General features: G+C 41.0%; 2 protein-coding genes across 4 annotated transcripts in view; one reads left to right on the top strand and one right to left on the bottom strand.

The window, feature by feature from the left end:
* The window catches only part of atad2b (ATPase family AAA domain containing 2B), an 83,160-nt gene that overhangs the window by 60,265 nt on the left and 2,876 nt on the right, over nt 1–20,019 (bottom strand). The window contains exons 2-16 of one of the 2 annotated variants that reach the window (XM_039598653.1): nt 8,708–8,924; nt 6,808–6,974; nt 5,996–6,027; nt 5,742–5,889; nt 5,314–5,413; nt 5,088–5,208; nt 4,759–4,908; nt 4,543–4,618; nt 4,271–4,372; nt 4,071–4,182; nt 2,935–3,050; nt 2,425–2,599; nt 2,141–2,229; nt 1,170–1,329; nt 108–198 (exon numbers count right to left, since the gene is read on the bottom strand). In XM_039598653.1, the coding sequence (XP_039454587.1) occupies nt 108–198; nt 1,170–1,329; nt 2,141–2,229; nt 2,425–2,599; nt 2,935–3,050; nt 4,071–4,182; nt 4,271–4,372; nt 4,543–4,618; nt 4,759–4,908; nt 5,088–5,208; nt 5,314–5,413; nt 5,742–5,889; nt 5,996–6,027; nt 6,808–6,974; nt 8,708–8,806 (1,738 nt within the window). In that variant the 5' untranslated portion in view covers nt 8,807–8,924. Of the gene's footprint in view, nt 1–107; nt 199–1,169; nt 1,330–2,140; nt 2,230–2,424; nt 2,600–2,934; nt 3,051–4,070; nt 4,183–4,270; nt 4,373–4,542; nt 4,619–4,758; nt 4,909–5,087; nt 5,209–5,313; nt 5,414–5,741; nt 5,890–5,995; nt 6,028–6,807; nt 6,975–8,707; nt 8,946–20,019 lie in introns of those variants that run through there. The other variant, XM_039598652.1, reaches the window with a different exon arrangement.
* Nucleotides 11,746–18,714, top strand: ubxn2a (UBX domain protein 2A). 2 transcript variants are annotated; one of them, XM_031755138.2, is made up of 7 exons: nt 11,746–11,860; nt 12,239–12,301; nt 12,536–12,647; nt 14,368–14,477; nt 16,495–16,632; nt 16,944–17,105; nt 17,831–18,714. In XM_031755138.2, the coding sequence occupies exons 2-7, from the start codon at nt 12,258–12,260 to the stop codon at nt 18,012–18,014; spliced, it is 750 nt and encodes a 249-aa protein (XP_031610998.1). In that variant the 5' UTR covers nt 11,746–11,860; nt 12,239–12,257; the 3' UTR covers nt 18,015–18,714. The 2 variants fall into 2 exon arrangements, with proteins under 2 accessions (XP_031610998.1, XP_031610999.1); XM_031755139.2 differs by lacking the exon at nt 12,239–12,301 and having other exon boundaries at nt 11,753–11,860.

Here is a 20,019-nt window from a genome sequence, read left to right as displayed (position 1 = left end):
ATGTCTTTTATTGTTCTACCCAAACACCGGGAGCTTTAAAGTAAAGCTACACACTGCACTCACTTTCAAAATTAGCATAATGTTTTATACTTAAACATCACTCTTACCGACACATTTTTCTGCAAGTTCATCTAAAAATGGCTCAGACAATTTGGGATTCCAGTCCCGTGTGTGGATCTCCAAAATGTGCTTTCTGGCCTGAAGAGAGAGTAGTGAATAGGGGAAAAAACCCAGATAAATAAAAAACAAGGAGCAAAAACATGAGGTAAGAAACCCAGAAAAACACACCAAAATTACACCTATTAAATGTAAGCATCCTTCACCCTATCTAGAACTGACAACATAATGAGAAAGATCAAAACAGTGCCAAGTGCGTGAATGAGTTCAGCTGAAACGTTTGCCAAAGCTACGCCCTACAATTCACTGCAACATCTCCACAGGACTCCACTTTGATGATCGGGCAATGAGAACAAAGTGGTTTTTATCGTGAATAAAGTGCAAGAGTTTTCATCATGTTTCATCATATCTACCTTTCCATTCAATCATTGAGATGGATTTCATGAAGCTGTCTAGCTGGGCAATACCGGAACATAGCAGAACTAAAACATGTAAAAAGACTCGCTTTTGCATAAGAGAGAGTGTTTTTTTCCCACCCTCTAATCATTCAGAGCTTACGACTGGTGAGAAGCCACCACTGGCTTGCAGATTAGCCTTTGATTACCAGTGATCCTACTGTGTGGACAAACGATGCACGGCGACCCATTAGACAGACTCGATGGGGAGGAGTCACCTGCACTGTTCTGGTCATCTGATTCACTGTCACTTTTACTCACACACAACATTGTTTTATGCTTCCCGCCCTCTAAGAGCTAAACAAAGCAATTACGTATGGAAAAAAAATTAAACTTCTGAGACTGAATTTTAATTTTCTAGAAAGCTAATGAGCATCTGCTTTGCCACATGCTTAACTCAAAACATCAAACACTGAGGATGAAGAGGAAAAAAAACAGAGGAGATATTTAATAGCCAGAGGGCTGTGTGTACCAATTTTGTCTCAGGACTTATGAGTAAGAGACTAATTATGTTTGCATTATTTTCGATCTCCAGCTGGGTGTCACTGAAACAACTGTGCACACACTTCCACTGTATACAGTATTGATGTTTCTCACCTTCTTATCGGGCAGGCTGAACAGAAACTCCCGGTCAAAGCGTCCAGGCCTCCTGAGTGCCGGGTCGATAGAGTCAAGTCTGTTTGTAGCACCAATGACCACTATCTCCCCTCGACTGTCCAAGCCGTCCATCAAGGCCAGCAAAGTTGACACAATAGAACTGCACAGAGAAAAGGAAGCAATTACAAAAACTGCCAGACAGTTATAAAACAACAAAATCAATTTTGTACATGCATGGCTCTAAAACATATTACGCAAACGCACACCTTCACACGAGAGCCAAATACTGTTTGAATCAATATTGACACGGGTCATGAGTTGGTACAACCTAAATTAACAAGGCTTTATTTTTGCAAATGGTACAAAGATTTGGTCCATTAAACAGCCATACTGAATAAAAAAGTGTGGTGCAAAGAGCAACTGTGCTTGTTCTCTGTTGACTAAAGCATGGCACCATGGATGAAAAAGGAGAGCATACACACTCTTCACGTTTTGGAATAAACTGTGGTTTAAATGGCACTCTTCACAGTTACAAATATTTAATTTTCTAGCCGGCAATTGTTTAAGCAAGGCTCAACTTCAAGCTGTGTTTACGAAAAAGGCCTCTTAACCCACGCACAGTTCAGATTCAGTGGTTTAAATCAGAAGTGAAGGTCTCCTGATTTCCACTACTACTGTGACCAAGGCTCAAATGAAACTCAATTCTGTTGATGACAAGCAGGAAAATACATATCCAACAAATTTAATTTACAATTGGAGCTACATTGCAAGCAGTTTAGAACCTATAGTTTTAGCAAAACTGTGCCACCTATTGGTAGTTAAAAAGACAGCAGCAGCAGTTTGGAACTGCACATGCAGAGACATGCCACTGCTGCTAATGTGCAGCAGTGTAGTATAGGTTAGGCATTTTACATTTATACAAAGCAGCTGTGCATCTTTGAAAATGACAGTCACAATCGCATTGGCCTTACCTGTGTATCTGGTCTTGCTTGCTGGAGCGAACAGGAGCCAAACCATCAATCTCATCAAAGAAAATTATGGATGGCCTCATAAGGTAAGCCTGGTCAAAAGCATACACAATACCAAAGTCAAGCTTACTTAACTCACCCAAAATGATTAAACTCCTTAGCTTTACCTGTGCTTAACTAGAAAGTACTAGAAGAACTGAAAACATGCCATCAGAAACAACTGTTTACATGGATTATTGGCCAAAAAATGTCTTCCACCTCATCAGAGTGCTGTTGCAGTGGTTTACCTGGTCAAAGAGCAGGCGTAGCTGCCGTTCTGATTCACCAACCCACTTGCTGAGGCAGTCGGCTCCTTTCCTCATGAAGAAGGAAACCTTCCTGTCACCATGACTGCACTCATTGGCAAGAGCCCGCGCAACCAGGGTCTTTCCTGTGCCTGGTGGGCCATAGAACAAACACCCCCTAAAAAAGAACAGGGAGAGAATAGGACCTTAGTTTATGTGATAATTACAGCTCACCACTTTTTAAGATTCATCTCTAAAATGACTACATAAAGGAAATTCTCACCCTGTGGTTGATCAATATTTGATGTTAATAGTACTTCAAGCTGTAAATTGTTGGGATAACTCAATTTTATGCTCCCTTAACCAACTTCAAATAGTGCTTACACTTCTTTTATCGTGCACAAAAGGCATAAATATAATGTCATCATTAAAGTAACGATCCCATTTTTTTCCCTAGAAAACACAGCATAAATTGGAACTGAATAACCTTACATTCTTGCAATAAGTTCTCACCTGGGAGGCTGAATCTTGAACTTCTCAAAGATCTCAGGATACAGCAGAGGGAATACCACCATTTCCTTTAGTGACTGTATGTGATTACTAAGACCACCCACATTGTCAAATCTTACCTAGGGAGAAGACACACACAACCACAGACATATTTTAAGTCAGTTTATCCAATGTCGGAAGCAAGCGCTGTACCTCTCTTCCTGATTTTAAGCCACCTTTCTTCTAGTGGGCTCTTTCTTGCAAACAAAAGATTTGAAAATCACATGGTGGAGTTTCTGTGCTCAGAGATGGAGCTGAACAAATGAAGGATATCCCTCCTCACTGACATCATACAGACCCAAGAGTAGAAAAAATATTGTATGGGACACTTATAGCCCTTTTCCACTATTACTTACTCGGGTCAACTGGGAATGGCTCAACCATTAAAATACCTCTACCAGGTATTTTAGTACCTACTAAGCCAGGGTTCTCAGCGTTCTGAGGCAATCCAAAAATGTGATGTCAACAGACTGCATGCCACTGATTAGGTTAGTCAGTGGCATCACTCAATGAGGCACGAGAGTAACTCCTTCACAAAAATCTAAAGCCCCATTATTGAAACCCAGCAATGAGGGAAATGCCTAAAGGAAAACAACACTGTGGTCCCCGAGTCTGGCAAAAACCCAAACACCGAGCAGCGGGTATACCATCATCTCAACGCCCTCCATTCGCGTTACATAACAAATGACGTCACCGGACTTTCAGCACATGGCTGTAACGACCGCACACACATTACGTGATGTTCAATTGTAATGGAAAACCACCGAAAAGAGTCGAGTCACATTTAGTCCAGAAGGTGCTAGTGGAAAAGGGCTATTAGAGCAGTCTGAAGTACATTCTAAGTGTGTCCATACACTGAGCTCTTTAATGGAAATTTTGGCTTTGTTTAACATGGCACCCACCACCTTAAATAAAGAAAAGCATAATAGGTCACATTTTAATTCAGAAAATGTCTTTATGTATTAATAACTGACCGTTCCAAGCCAATCATATTCAAACAGTAGGTCGTTTAGTTTTGTCTAATAATTCTGATGAATCCAAGTACACAGGCTAAACTGTGTTCTATTATTGTTTTGGTACTTGGCAGTATTTTCACTCACTGAGGGGTCAAGGTTCATTGGATCCACATCAGCCAAGCTTGCACCCACTTTCACTCGATCACGCAGCACCCCACTAGCCAGGTCTTCAGCCGTCAGATTCATGGGCAAGCACCTGTTGCAACAAATTCAAGTGAAATAAGTGAGTACAACAGAGTAGTTAAAAACACTGAGGGAAGAAGAAAGAAAGAAGCAGTCAGCACCTGTTCCTGGCCCGAGTCATGCTCTTGCTTTTTCTGCGCTCAAAGCGTTCTTCATCAGAAGATGAGGTGGTGTCACTGCTGTGAATGGCGTGTTTCTTCACTCTGGAGAGGCGTGACAAATCAAGAGTCAGAACTGTATCACTCCACACTGACATTCCTTTAAAGAGGAATTCCTTTTTTTTCTTTATGAGCACATTACTCGTACTAGTGAAAAGATACTTGTGAAAAAGACAGTAATATGTTGAGCATCAGATTTGGGCTATTCTGCCCACCTTATATGGCTTCTCCTTGCTGGGGATCTGTGGGTGTCAAAAAGTGAGGGGTTGCTCTGTTTTCTGTTCACTGGCTCTGAAAAACGGGAAACAAAAAATGATTAGTGGTTACACTCTGGTATAATTTCCACTTACTGTGATTTTTTTCTGTTTAAATTACATTTGAAACCAATTTAGAAGCTTGAAGAATAATACAGAAAACATATATATATTTACCAATAGGCGGTGCTTCATATCTCTGCACTGTCTTACGCTGCCGCAGATTGTACGGTCTGTCATTTTCCTCCCCTGCCTCCTCTGCTTCATCTCCTTCATCATCTTCATCATCATCCTCTGCATCTTCCTCCTCTTCCTCACCATGAGATTCTGAAAGCCAGAAGTATCATTTTTAAATTTCAGAATACTGAATTTTTAAAATATTATATGGTACACCAAGCAATCAAAATTTTTTATGATTAATTCGGTTTAAGACGAGGTACATAACGACTTCATGATCTCTTCCTTGCTTCACTGATTCATAAGCAGAACATTAATAGGAAACTGACCTTCTGTTCCTTCCTCCTCTTCCTCTGTTTTGCCCATGACTTTGTGATGCGCGGGCATGTTGAAAGTACTCCTGCGCATGGATTTCCTGCGTTTCACCCGTGAATACATGTCCATGTTTTCCTGAAAGAGAAGAGCCTTAATGCCAACACTTGCATTCACCTTGCATCATCAGGCAGTGGTACTTTTCAAACCCTGGTCTGTGTGGCGCTCCACTGCTTTGCTCACCTCCTCAGTTTCTCCAGTCCACATGCGAAGGCGCTCCACCTCACGATTCTGCCTGATGCTGCTGATGTTGTCCATCTCCTGAAGAACAGCCTCAGCGGTGCTGCACACACGTAAACCGACACAGAATGAGAAACAAGTTAATAACTTTGTCTAAAGTGTTCTCTTTTCAGAGTACAGAATCTCAAAAATGTTTTTCTCTCCACTCATGTTTCATCTTAAACCCTGAACTAATAAACACTGTGACAACTTACAACACACAGCATATAAATACTATTTAATAAGGAATATTGTTTTAGGATCCACTTTCATATGTTGTAAAATCAATAAAGTGTCTTTCAGATGAACCAGTTAACCTAATTTCCAGCTCATTCTCTGTTCAAAGGACTGTTGCAAAGAAACATGTCAACAGTATGACTGCCTGAAGCTACCTGTTGACCAGCTGGTCAAACAGCAGGCTCTGATTGAGGTGTTCAAATTGGCTCTTCTTCACCCGACAGCTCCTCTTCAGCTCCACATGGCCATTCATATGAGAGTGATCTCCCCCTCCACTCTCGTCATTCCGGTGACTCATATGGGCTGCAGCACAGATAGAAGATTCAATTAAAATTGGTATTTTTTTAATCATATGCTCCCCAGATGATTGTTATTTAAACAGGGATAAACTGGGGGAAAAATACTTTACCATGCCCATTTTGCATGATGCGAGACGACAGTCTGTAAAACAGAACAACAAAGAGAAAATATGTCTGACAGCTGCACAAAAGATGGCAATCACACATATTACTGCTTAGGAGCTTAGGATGAAGTGTTTCTGATCACAATGCACAACAAGGCTACAGGATTAAACCAAAAATCATTATCACAATTATTTTAGTTGATAACTGTGACCTGGATTTTTTGAACATTTTTTAGGAATTTCCATGAAGAAGGAAAAAACAAAACAAAAAACAGGTAGAGCTAGTGAGTGGCACAGGTAAAGCCTGTGTCATGAGTGCAGCTACCAGTCTGCCTCTAATGGGGAGCCTCAAGGTGCAGTGAACTTGCGTACCTTGTGAGACCTGCAAGGTAGCCCCGGGCCAAGTGGCCAAAGGAAAGACCCTCAAATACGAGGCCAACTTCTAATAATCCATCCCCAAGTTCACCTATAGAAACCTTTTTTTCTTCCTCTTAACAGATCTATGCAGGCTCTCTTTGGTCATCTCAGCTAGAGCTGAACTAAACAGCAAGTGAGTCTGAGCTTTTAGGGAAGGGTAAAAAAAAAAAAGTAGGCAAACTTTATGCAAAAAGAAGTAACTGTTTTATCCAGATTATCTTGTCTTCATAACTGTTAGAAGCCAAGATCATAATTTCAAATTTGGTTAATCACACAGCACTAAAACATGACATGTAACAATGCAACTCTGGTTTAACAGCCAGAGCCACAAAATATCCATCTTGACCAACTCTGGCTTAATTAAATTTATGTGTGTAAAAAACACTAGGCCAAGAGCTGACCTTGTGCAGTAGGTAGGAATGCCCCAGCTGACCCTCTGGCCCTTAGTCTGAGGGGACGGGGAGGTATCACTGGAGCTTGGCTCAGAGGCAGTCTGCCGCCGTGTGCGCTTGGAAGGCGGTGCAAACCGTGGACTGCTGGGACTGCTCGCATCACTGCTGGGTTCCTTCTGTTGGACAAACACACACATACACACACATAACACCAGAACTTAGGGGAGTGAAGGCAAAACTGTGACACACAATCAGAAAAAAAACAAGGAAAGGAAAAAGAAGATAACAAATACAGAGAGAAGATTTCACAAATATCTGCATACAATGTCTCCTTGAATATTAAGTAAAAATATATTTAATGGGTGAAAAAAATCGAGGACAGAAGAGAACAGGATCGGCAAGTGTCAAATCCAGAATAGAGGACTGTCATGAGACAAGACACCCTGAACCCACTTCCTCAATGTACCCTGTGAATCTCAGCACAGCACCATCCAGACATACGCCCTTGATGCTCATGCCCTTCACAGCCTAACTTCCCCGCTGATATGTGAGCATATCTCACTGTTGTCATAGGCAACTGTCTGCAGTGCTGACAGAGGGGTTTGTCTGACTGTGTGGATAGATGGATGCAGACAGACGGTAAAATGCAGGATGTACCAGGAGTGAAGAAATGCATGGAGGCAGCCCAAGAGGTGCACCGTGAAATCATTTCCACATGTGAATCACTCTGCAAACACTGTCACAGCAGGACAGTCGGTTCTGACAAGTTCTGACAAGGTCAACAAGTAGCTAACAGAGTAAAATGGCTGGTTGCATGGAGTACAACACTACACTGACTTCTTGTGATATGGTAATGTAAATAAAAGGTGGGAAAGTACAAACTCTGTTACACAGAGTCCAGCTTTACATTCACACAGTGCAATATCGGGTGCTATCAATTGGTCTGGACCTGAGTTACGTATTTCATGAATCATGACCCACAATTCTGCGACGTACCACCACTCATCCAACAAACCACTAAAACTCAGGAATGCGCAAACAGCAATCAACAGATATTTCCCATTGATGAAATGAATTCTTTGTCTATGTTAAGTGCCGTAATAATTGAAATTTTACGGAAATACGGACCTTCCTGTCTTGCACAATCACAATGTTTACATTTTGAAACAAAGCCTGTCAGGCAGCTTGTAGGTCGGGCGATCGGGAGTAAAATCTAAAGCTCATTTATCAAATCATTCTTTCGAAGAACACATGGGAATGTTTAACTCCACGAGTGTGTTTTAAACGGACAGTCTAAAAACCAACTTGCCCATGGGTCTTTGGGTCATTTATAACTGAAAGTTCACCAAGTGCAGACTTGCTAAATACGGACCCGAGCCAGCCAACTGTTGTGAACCTGGGACTCCCTTCCCCCCACTCTAAGCTAGCTGCTAGGCTAGCTATAACCTACAATGCTAGCTTAACTATCGCTTTCTCCCTTCATATGTGAGATAATAAGTAAGCTGACACTTCGAGGATAGCGACACATAGTAGTGCCAACAGCCTTGAGTCAAAATCCCAACTGTCTTTATTGGGAGGGCTAATTAATGGTGAAAACGGTGGAACAAGTCAGCCGGTCAAAATTGCCAAAAACAAAGGGAACTCAAGTTGAAGCTATAGCCAGTTCATAACGCTAGCTTGTAATCTGACAGCTGTACAATCCGTTCAGTGTGAAGGACACGCAAACGACTAGCCGCATTCATGTCTTGCACTGTGTATCTGCGTGACTGTGTTGGTGTCAGTGTCGATACTGCTCGTATTTTGCTGTGAATAATACATTTTGTGGAGCACCTTGAGGCCAAGGCTAGCAGCCAGCTAGCCAAACTAGCCAGCCAGCTAGCTCGCCGGTAAAGAAAAGAAACCGGCTTACATGTTCCTCAGAGTTTCGCTCGTTTCTCGACGACGACCTAGTCCTTGACGAGATGAAGGGACCGCTCCTAGTCCGTGAGCTTTTCCTTGTGTTCACCATGTTTTTTTTTCTTTTGTCTGCCCCTTACTGAATCTCTCTGACCGGCTCTGAACACTGCCTCAGTGAGAGCAGGATCGAGTTCGAGGCGCCATCTCTCTCTCTCTCTCTCTCTCTCTCTCTCTCTGTCTACCTCTCTATCTCCCCGCCTCTCTCTCCCTCTCTCTCTGTGTGGTGGTTCTAAGTCTGTTTGGCAGGTGCATTCATTTCTGCTGACTGGATTACCACCAAAAGATCTTTGTTATTACATGGATACTTTATATTACAAAGGCAGTAATTCTTAATGCAGATATGTTACTATGGGTAAGTACTTGTATTGTACACTGGGGACAGTCAGTGAATCAGCTAAGTACTATTAAAGCACGATAAGTCACCAAATGAATAACAAAAGGTGGTACACTTGACGGCAGCAGGAAAACAGATGGAAGTGGGCAGCCTGCACTTTATCATACAAATTATCTGCAGTTTTTTTCCCAGGTTGCCCAGTATGTGCAGCAATTCACTCTTTGTCTTCATCAAAAATATATATATATATTAAAACATCAACTAATGTAAAAGGTCTGTGAATTATAAAAATATTTAGACTTGCCCTGTAAAACTGCAATCAGAATCTTTAAAACTCAAATAATCCCACAAGCTTACTACAACCTAAAAAAGAAAAACTCTGTTTGTTTGCAAGACAGGACTGAATTGTATTCACCATCAAATTTTGAATTCTTTGTGACCTTCAAGTATGTAGTAGAAGAGGCTGAATTAATAATAATCTCTTCTCCTTTTGATGCTTTAGCCTTCGTTCTTTCACTGCACTCCCTGTCATTTTATCCCCACAAGTAAAAATGACATTTTGTGTGTTTTCTGTTCTATTTCTGGCTCGAGTCAAGATACAACTGTGCTAGCCATCTGTTTTGCTTTTTTCTTCTTTTTTTCCTCTTTTTTGGTTCAAGCAATGGTTTCTAAAAATCAACGTCAAAACATTGGGGGGTTCTTAAGAACCTTGTGCCATAAAATATTCACATTTGATATCTCAAATAAATATTTTTGATACAAATGTAAGAAAATCTAAACCTTTCACATGGAAACAAGTATCTGTTTTCATTTTTTTGTACCCTGTTCTGAGCATAAGTTGGCAATGCACTCCAGCCAGGCTGTCGATTTCAAATGAAGTGAACTAGACGATTCATTCACATGTCCAGTTCATTATCTCGCCATCGAAATATCGGTTAGATGATTGAAAAATGAAATTTCTTTACCTGTGCTTATATGTTCTCGTAGAGTTTAATAGAAGGTGTGGAAATGCAGAAAAGGTCAAGGGTCATCCCGCACACTGAAATCATTCTCCACTAATACTCTATCAAAGATCAGGCATGGATTTCATGTTAACCAAACATATTTGCTTATTTTCCTGGATATAATTTAAGTCAACTCCTAGACTAAATTCTGTTACCATTGAGAGGTTCCTTTCAATTTTAAACATTTTTTTAGTCTCTCATTAGGCATAATTTGAGAGATACAGCCTGTTCTTCACACCATACATCACTGTCTTCACTGTGTAGCTGCTTAGTAATTGATGCAACATATGTCAAGTTTAAATTACTACTTTTATTAGAAGTAGTAGTGAAAAAAAAATATAATAATACATTTGCTAGCAATGATAATTGATTCAAAGATAATGAAAATAAGTTTAAGGGTATGGTTTATACTGAACATGCCACCTTGGATGCTATATTGTATCTCAAGCACAGATGTTTCTATAATTATGTCAAAAAAGTATAAACGTATGCCAAAATCATAAATAACAGGCACATTTAATAAGTAAGCAAATGAATGGGGAAAAATAAAAAGATCTTTTGTAAAATTATATTTGATGTGTTGAATTGTATTTGACTATTAAATGACAATGCTGTAGTATTGTTTGGTCTACAATGTGCAACATAATGACATCATAATATATCATGCATTATTCAAGTTTTGCTTCACAATAACACATGGGCAACAATTTAAGTGTTATGTAAATGTTGTGCAGTGAAAGTGGTGTCATGCATGTGAAAGGTAATTTAAGTGTATAACTGCTACAAATGGGTCATTATAACCTGTTGAGAGGTGGTTGTTAGGCAACATAATATGTGATATAGATGAGAACCTTCATGAGCCTAAAGCTGTACCCCTACAGGAAGCGATTCACAGCGATGTGGCAACTACAGACCACAGAAAGTGATTTACATTCAGGCACTGAAACAACTACGAGTAAAATAACCAGTGATGTTGCATAGAGGGCTGGATCCAACACAAACTTTTCTCAACTCAATGAGCGACTGAAACTACTGATGAGAGACGGGATGTCATTGAATAACATAGTAAATATATGGTAATAAATGTATTGGCGCATCAGTGAGGCAGTCAGAGCCTAGAATATCCATAACTGACCACCTGTCAGCTTCAAAGCAATGTGTGATGAGCAGATGACATTCAGTGTGGAAGATGTACCTGTGTGCCAGGTTTGGTTGCTCTGTTACTCAGTTAACACAACCAAAAAGAGATTTTGTGCGTTTCAGTAAGATTGTTTTTTTTTTTTTTAATTGTTATTTGTTTTTGTTTTTGACTGATTTATTTACTTGTTCATTTATAATTTTGGTAGTTTTGGTCCTCAGGGCGTATGAGAAGCTTCTACAAGAAAATGTACCGGAAAACCAAATTAAATGATTTTTGTCTGTTTGTTTGCCTGCGTGTTTGTTAGTTAGTCATTAATTATTTGTTTTGGATTTTGGCAGTTTAAGCCCTCCATAGAGTTGAGCCATATGAGACATCTTACCTCTAAATAGAAACAAACGCACACAAGTTTGGATCCAGTGGGCTTTCCATGCCATCTAATACTGTATCGTCAGTTTCAGCTGGGAGAGAAGATCTGCTGAGTTCAGCACAGAAAGCGTACAACCGCGACATCGGGAGTGGATTTACGGCACTGTTACGTCACATGTATTGCTCAGCAGAAGCACCGCTATCCTGAAACTTATGGCTACAGATGTGTAGCCCTGGATTAACCGATTAAAACACGGACTGGTAAATCACTATTCGACCTTACCCTTTATGCGCGCATGCTAATGGGCATCTGTTGTGTTTATGCTGACATATAATCCTCGTTTTTACGAGCGGCTCCTGCGTGTGTGTTTTGCTCTTTGCGGGTCCATCGCTTTCTGCCGCCCACTTGCATAAATAACGATAAAGCTGCAGGCTGCTTGGCTGTCTGGCTATCTATCGATCACGTAATGTTTTAGAAAAATGATCAGTTTTTAGTTCCTTTTTGAGCGGTGTAGCACAGTTTTACTGCACACGTGTACATAATACGCCGCTAAGACAATAAAAGGTTACCCCCCAAAATATTGAACATCAACCACGCTTTTAAAACGGTGTGTGTGTGTGTGCTCGCTTGTTTCTTAGATGGGAAACATAGAAAGACATGAAAGAAACTGACACTGTGGAGAGTGAGAAAGATGAACAATGGTAAGTCATTATTTTTGTTAAAGCCACTTCTAGGCAAATGAAGTCCTGTAACTGAATTGATCCCGTAGATGTGAAATAATCTGAAAATAACTGGGTTGGACACAGAAATAATAACATATTTTGGGGTGTGTGTGTGTGAACTTGCTTTGCATGGTCTTGCACAATAACGCTTGTGACTGTAGACTGAATTCAGTAAGCATGATGAGTGAATACCTGCACTTTCTTCTCATAAAGGGTGGTCAGTAAGGACAATGAAGAGGAAGCTCCAATGAGCCGTAGTTTTTCTGTAGAAGACCTCCTCGATGAGGTGGAGAAGATCTGTTACGATGCCTCAGGGACTTCAAAGGTCAGAGACAAATTCACCTTGAGAGCCAGATCTCTGCAAATGCCCCGCCCCACATTTCTGAGCTTATAGACTAGTAATAACACAACATTTAAGTAAAGTATACACAGCACTATGCAAGAGTCTTAAGCCACACTTCATTTGTTTATATTTATGCTTCCAAGGAGCCAGACTTACTTGTCATTTTTTAAAATTGGTTTTCATCAGTAGTTCCCATTGGCTGCTTTTTCACTCATTTTCAGTCCGGTCCTTGTATCTGACTATTTTCACAGGATTGTTATTTTTGTTTGTTAAGCCACTTAATGCATTTAAGTAGAAAAAGGCATCAAACTTAAGGAGTGAAACTAGTGTTATGTCTATAAATAATTGACAGCTTGGCAAAGAATCAATTTTTGCATCATTAAGGCACTTTGTTATTGGCAGCCTGCCACAAAAACACTTAATTTGTTCACAATTCTTTAGTTGAAACTATGGAAATTGCCAAAGATAACACCACAAGAGAGGCATAAATAGTATTTTTGCACCAGCAAGGTAATTCCTCAAGGGCTATTAGCCAAAAACGTTAAAGATTTGAGGAAACTGGATAAGTACAGAATTTTAAAAAAAAAAATCTTAAAGTCATGTCCTTGAGAAAAACCCAGAAAAAGACCTGAAACAGGACCAGAGAGATGTCTCTATCCTTCAGTTGACCAATGTACTGTTCATTGAAGCCTCATCAGAAATGGTCACAGTGTCTCAGGCTGTCAAGAAGCTGTTGTTAAGGAAGGGAAACGGGGGAGAGAAATGGAGGGGTCAGAAAAGAGGTAGAGTGTCTACAGCCATCTGTGAAACATAGTGAAGAGTCTGTCGTGGTTTAGGACTGCATTTCAACCAGTGGTGAACAAAGGAAATGCTAAGAAAGCTGCCTAAGAGAGTTCATGTCACACATATACTCAGTATACATCAATTCAATATAAAGCACTTAAATGACATTTTGATATAGCTAATGCTCCAATTTTATATTTTTAATGACATTGTTAGGCAGAATCATCTCTGTTGACAATCAAATGTGTGCTTATTAACCTCCTGTTGTTTACATTTCTTTTAATTGCAAGTTATTATGGGATACAGGTCCCAGTGGAGCATAAAAACAGTCTCATGTTTGCATCATAGCAATTTAAATAAAATGCACAATCTAGCTAAGTGCCAGATCAAAGTATTTAATAAGTAACTTTCTAAGCTTCACAGCCAAGAGCACAAACCAAGAGGACGTAACAAGGAATCTCTGTTTGGATTAGGCGACGGTGCTGCCTGACCGGATCATGCAGGAGAAGGACGCACTTGCCTGCAGTGAAATCACTGAACTATTACCTGTAGTTTTTCTGGCACGTGCCCAGACGAACCTCACAAAGCCTTAGTAATAGGGACCCGGCAGGCTAAACATTTGTTTAATTGCGTTGAAAATTGCATGCTCACGTTCGCCTCCAATGGCCTGCGGTGCGTGAGTGAAAATGGCGTAAGACTCTCCAAATGAGGGCTCTCGCCGAGCTCTGTCAGCCAAATCTCAGTTGAAAGCACAAGCACCAGGCTTCAGTGATCACAGGATATTTTGTTCACCCGTTCGTTGCCAGGATAAACAGTCCGCAGTAAAAGTCTGACCTCCCGAGGTTAACAGCTGTGTGGCGACTTTATCTCTGAATCCTGTCAGGCCTATTTGATTGGGGTTTTTTTGCTTTTGTTCCAGGTGGAGATGGTGGTGAGGCTGTGGAAGGACGGCTTCACTGTAAATGATGAGGACTTTCGCAGCTACTCCATTCCAGAGAATCAAGAGTTCCTGGATGCCATCAAAAGGGGGTGAGTCGACTGGCTGAAACAGGATATCCTTCCTGTTTTAAGGATGTCTTCAGTTAAATTTTTGCTGCCTTACCACAAAGGAGGGGCATCAAATCCTAGGCTTTAATCATGGTTTTTAATTATTCTTGGTGGCTTAATGACCTCAAATAGTGTTCTCGCACTGATGAGAAGGGAGTGTTCAGACTATAAACTAATAGTGCAATTCTTATTGTTCCTCAGGCAGTGAAAAGTTAATGGCAAGACGGTGTCATTTTTCTTATCATCTTAATATCTTTTTGAGTAATCTGTAACATAGATTTAACACATTTCTCCTAATAAGAGCAAAGTAATACAAAAAAATATAAAACATATTTATTTATATTTTGTGCTGATTGTGGAGCAGATGTGCTATCAGTGTTAGGGAGAAATGTAAAGTAAGGTGCAAAAGTTTCTTTACATTTCGCATCCAAGGAGAAAGATTTTCTTGTCATTTTTAAAGTGTTCTTGAGCAATAGTTCTCCAGACTTTTCTTCATTCATTAGCTCTTTCTTCACTCATCTTCAGTCCAGTCCCTGACCATGTAACACTCCCCACTGAACATGTCTGCTTCTATTAAAACTTTCCCAGCTAAGTACTCCAGTCCCTACTGTGACACGTGACTTTTCTCTGAAGCGCTCTGAAACAATGCATTTGTTCCTAATTTTTTGTTGAATATGTGAAAAATCTCAATAATTACACCAACGAGGTGATTCCCAAAGATCTAGTAGCCTAAAGCTTGGCATATCTTTGCATGGCGTGCGGTCTGACCTGAAACATATTCAGGAAACTGGACAAGCGGAGGACAAAAAAAGAAGTGGCAGACATTATACTAAGTTCCTATTTTTCTAGCAAAATATAAAGAAATGACTGAGGGCTCGAGACTGCACTGGACTGTACTTTGGTAAATGACTAACGCTACATAGATTCATTCCAAAAACACACTTATACAATCAGGACAGCTAAAAACACCAGTTCAGCTGAATTTATCTGTAAAATGTCCATCCCTGCTGTTATGGTGCAAAAAGCAGAGTGCACTGTGGACAGGTTCCCTATGTGTCACATGCATAAACCAAAAACATAACATTATCGCTGAGTGGGCACTAAGCAACATTTTACAACTGCTTTAACAAGTGTGTAGTAGCTGCTGCTGCTTGATGAATGTCTGGGCATGCCTCCACGGCAGGCACGGTCATGACCCAAAGTTGTTTGTGGTGTCAGATGTTAAGTCAATATCAAAATGCAAAAAAAAAAAAAAAAAGTTTTAATGAATTAGAGGTGGTCCACTACTCCTCAACACCAGCCAAGTGTTTAATGAACATCAGTTCAAATAGCATTGACGCGTTCAGCTGAGACAGCCGGCATGGGTTAATACTTTATTGATTTCAACCAGAGCCTGCAGTGTTAGATTGCTTTGAATAAATGCCAAATGAAGTTGTTTTTTTCTTTCTTTCTTTGTTATGTGTCTTTAGTTTAAATATGTTTAAATACCATATCTATGTCCATTATCAAACCTATTTGCCAGCATTTAGTGATGATAACCAATCATGCTTCTTGGTATACCTGCTTGATTGCCATTTTCTCAATTTCCTGAGTAGCCACCTCAATCCAAAAGACAGCTTTCAATCAATCAACGGGAGCTCTTTTCATCATGAGCTAATGACGAAATGTCAAAGGGCTAGAAAAGGAATATTAAGTAGGCAATTGTCTGATTACTTTTGAACCTGTTCATTTTGGGAACACTGATGCAAACCTACTTAAATTATATGTGCTGCACACATACATGAAGGAGGAACAGCCTGAATGTAAGTCACATGTAACATCTCTCCTTGGTTCGATTCACTGGTTTTGATCATTCCCCCATAATGAAATTAGCAGGGAAGATATTCCCCCTGCTGACCAAAGCCTGACACTTGAAGCTAGATAAAGCTCATTAGTGCAGCTCATTTGTCATATTGATTGATATGACTGGACTCCAATCTGGATCTTTAATCTATCCCAGGGAGCTTCCGGCAGAGTGGGAGAGCAGAGCAGAAGAGGAGGAGCTGGAGATTAGCGTGGAAGATCTGACAGAGGAAAATTACGTTCCCAAGAAGAAGGCCTTTCATCCCTTCAGCGGTCGAGGATACAGGCTTGGCAGGTGAGAGATTGTCGCTGTGAATGTCCTATTGTTTTTGTATTTGTATTGCAGTGTGATCTCAAGATTTAAAGACTACGATGCACCACTAGGTGTCCCTCTAAATCCAAATATCAAAAACCCCACAACCAAATCTGTCCCCGCAGACAAGTCTGTCAAGCTGAGCACCAAAACATTTTTGCAGCGTCACTGACCCAAAGAGTCTGCAAACATTTTGCATAAGATTTTTTCTGGCGTCGGTGTTCGTGGTAAACGTGGCATATGCACTTCTAAACTGGTGGTTAATCTGCTATTTATCTTGTGTCCATTCCCAGTGTGGCACCCAGAGTAGTAGCCAGGTCACCATCTGTGCACGAGGACGGAGAATCTCCTCCTATTCCCATGGTAACACTAGACCACACCCTTCCCGTCACCTCCCTGCAGATCTGGTTGGCCGACGGCAGGAGACTGGTGCAGAGGTTTAACCTATCGCATCGGTACGTATCGCCAATACGCCACATCTCGATCATCGGTTTGATCAAAGGATAAAAATAAGAGAAAGAATCAGCAAATTAAAGACTGACTAACTGCGCTGTGTAAGAGGAATCTTGACACTTTTCTGCTCCTGCTGCGCTGCGTGTAAATCCCATAATCTCAAGCAGGAAAAAGAAGTGGTTGAAGGGATGACAAAAGATTTTTGTTTGCTCTAGCTTGGGAGGTGGTGAAGTAGGTGGGGGTTAGGATTACGTAATGCTCTGTTCTAGGCTGCTGGAGTTAAAGGCTGAAGGCATGCTGCATGTTACGTCCCCCTGCCCCACAGTGCATGGGGCTGCAGAAAACATAATCTGAGATGTAGCAACAGCGTGGATCTATAAAATCCCCTGAGAGGGATTGCGTAAGTCTGGTGCAGCTTTTATATAACAGGGTTAGTAAGTAAAGGATGGATGGAGAGGACTGAACCCTTCCAGCCTGCAGCATGAGGAGCAGGCCTTAGGATTGCTTCGTATACGCTGGGGCCTCATTATTAATAATATATGATGGTACTAGTATAGTGCTTCATAGAGAAGTCACGTGTCACAGTAGGGACTGGAGTACTTGGCTGGGAAAGTTTTAATAGGAGCAGACATGTTCATTTCTGTATTTACGATGGCAGTTTGTTTGTTTTGTTTTTTTAAATCTCCACTTTTGATGTTTAATTTATTTATATTTTTTTCTTCTCCAGGATTGCTGATGTTCATGATTTCGTGTCACGCTGCCAGAGGAGCTGCCCACCTTTCGTCCTGACGACGTCTCTTCCTTTCCGAGAGCTCACCGACAAAGAATTAAGTCTGGAAGAAGCGGATTTGGCCAACGCTGTCATTGTACAGAGACCCCTGAACACACAGGCTCCATTTGGACACTCCTGACCAACACGAGCCCATAATTCACACAGCACGCTGCTTTTCCCCCTCACTGACTCATTGTCTCCCCCCCTGATAGCAATCTCAAGGTCCACAGCACTCGCATTTGACAGTTGCTGTGTCCTTCTACTGTCCCCGTGTGGGATTAGCTCAAACTTTATTAACGATATAATCGCTTAGTTGCAAAAGGTGCTGTCCTTCCTCTGGAGGACAGCAGCTACCTACCTTCTTAAATCTGCTGAAAAACTATATAAGCTGTCGCCCATGCAGATGGTCCTCCAAGGGATCTCCATCTGTTTAATCTGCCACGTGTAAAACCTCCATCCGCCCCATCACACACGCAAAATCCCACCACCGTCACCACCAAGCAAGTCTTCCCAAATTGTGATTTACCACCTTTTCTGCACAATCAGCAGTATGTATATGTAGGGGGCTGAGGTTTTAAGGTTGCAAACATGTGATTTTTTTGTTTGCACAATACTGTGATACAAAAGTATTTATGTTTGCCTTGCTGTTTAATCTCTATCAGTTTTTGCCTTCCGTAGTGTTATGATTTTTCTTTCGGTCAAATGCATTGTTTTATTTGACCAAATCATTGGACGACATATCACATGTCAAAGTATGACAAAATAAAATGTTAAAAAATTCTTAAAATTCTGCATTGTTTTTGTTTTGTTTTAACATTTAATAAATTGATCAAATTGAATTGGTGTTGTTTTAATATCATTTGTTTAGCTGTGCTTTCACTACTGATGACAGATACGCAGCACCAATGCTGCACCTTACTCCACATCTGTGCTGTCATTTACAGTCTAATAGGGGATTTAGATTAGGCAGGGAGGGCTCACTGATGAGGAATGATGACATCACAGCGATGCTTAAGACACTTAAGAGTACATCTGATGCTGATTCACGGAAAAACTGCCAGCAAACACAAACATCCCATTCAGACGGTTCCTTCTTGAGTATTGAACCTTGTGTTTCTTTGTATGTGACGTGTTTGGTTTTACGTGTGTGTGTCTGTGTGTGTGTGTGTGCTGTAGCCAAGCTCTCAGCGCTGGCCTCATGATGAAGCCCAACACCATTATCCATCTTCAATATTTAAAGGCGGGTGAGGAGGGGTTGGGGGGAGTTGAGGAAGAGGAGCGTCCTCTGGATGGTCAAGGTCAGACGAAGAAATCCGACAGCAGAAATGTCTCTAAGCTGATCTGACTGTACGTTTAGGATTTTATACCTGAAGCTGCAGGCTGGGTGCATCGCTTGGTTGTGGGCTAGAGAGTTAAAACAGACCATATTTCCTTTGTGCTGCATATTTAATAAGGCAAAGCATGCAGGGAATTACTTTCCCTTCAACTCCCCACATTTCCTCTCAGAATGACCCTCTTTACTCGAGCAGCCGCAGACCTTTTCATTTCGTACATTCCTCTTCACGCATTATCGGAAACATACCCATTCTAATGCAGGTCATAAGCCTGACTTTGCTGCCGCGGTGCCTGTGCCGTTGTCGGTAATGTGGTTCTCATAGAGGGGGTTTGCATGCTTGGAATTTATGGAGGGGTCTTGGTTCAGGTAGCTGAGGTCTACATGACATGTTTGTTGTCATGCTTGAAGGAGAGGATTATCGCTGAGAGTAAGCATCTGGGACCAAAACAGCTGCTTATGCTTAGTGGGAAAACTAAAGAGTGAAACTAAAGAGTGGAACGGGCCTTACCAGAGTTTGTCTAATTCCCCAAACCATACAAAAAGGCCTCCTTTTTTTGGGGTCCATCTTAAAGTGAATATATTATGCACAATTCCAGCTCCATATTTTTTATCCTTGGACTCTACTAGAGTTGTTTTACATGATTCACAGATCTTTTTACCTTCTGCTGCGCCTCAGTGCAGTCTCTCAGCTAGCTCACTGTCTAAAAGAAACAGGTTTGACACAAACTGTGGTTAAACTCAACCACAAACTTGAATTCAGTTTACTCTGTCGTGCAGTTTCCTGCTCAACTTGTATAACTAATTGTGG

This window comes from Oreochromis aureus, linkage group 15 (genome assembly GCF_013358895.1).
Source record: "Oreochromis aureus strain Israel breed Guangdong linkage group 15, ZZ_aureus, whole genome shotgun sequence".
In the NCBI taxonomy this organism is placed as follows: domain Eukaryota; kingdom Metazoa; phylum Chordata; class Actinopteri; order Cichliformes; family Cichlidae; genus Oreochromis; species Oreochromis aureus.
This window is presented reverse-complemented; position numbering and strand designations above follow the sequence as displayed.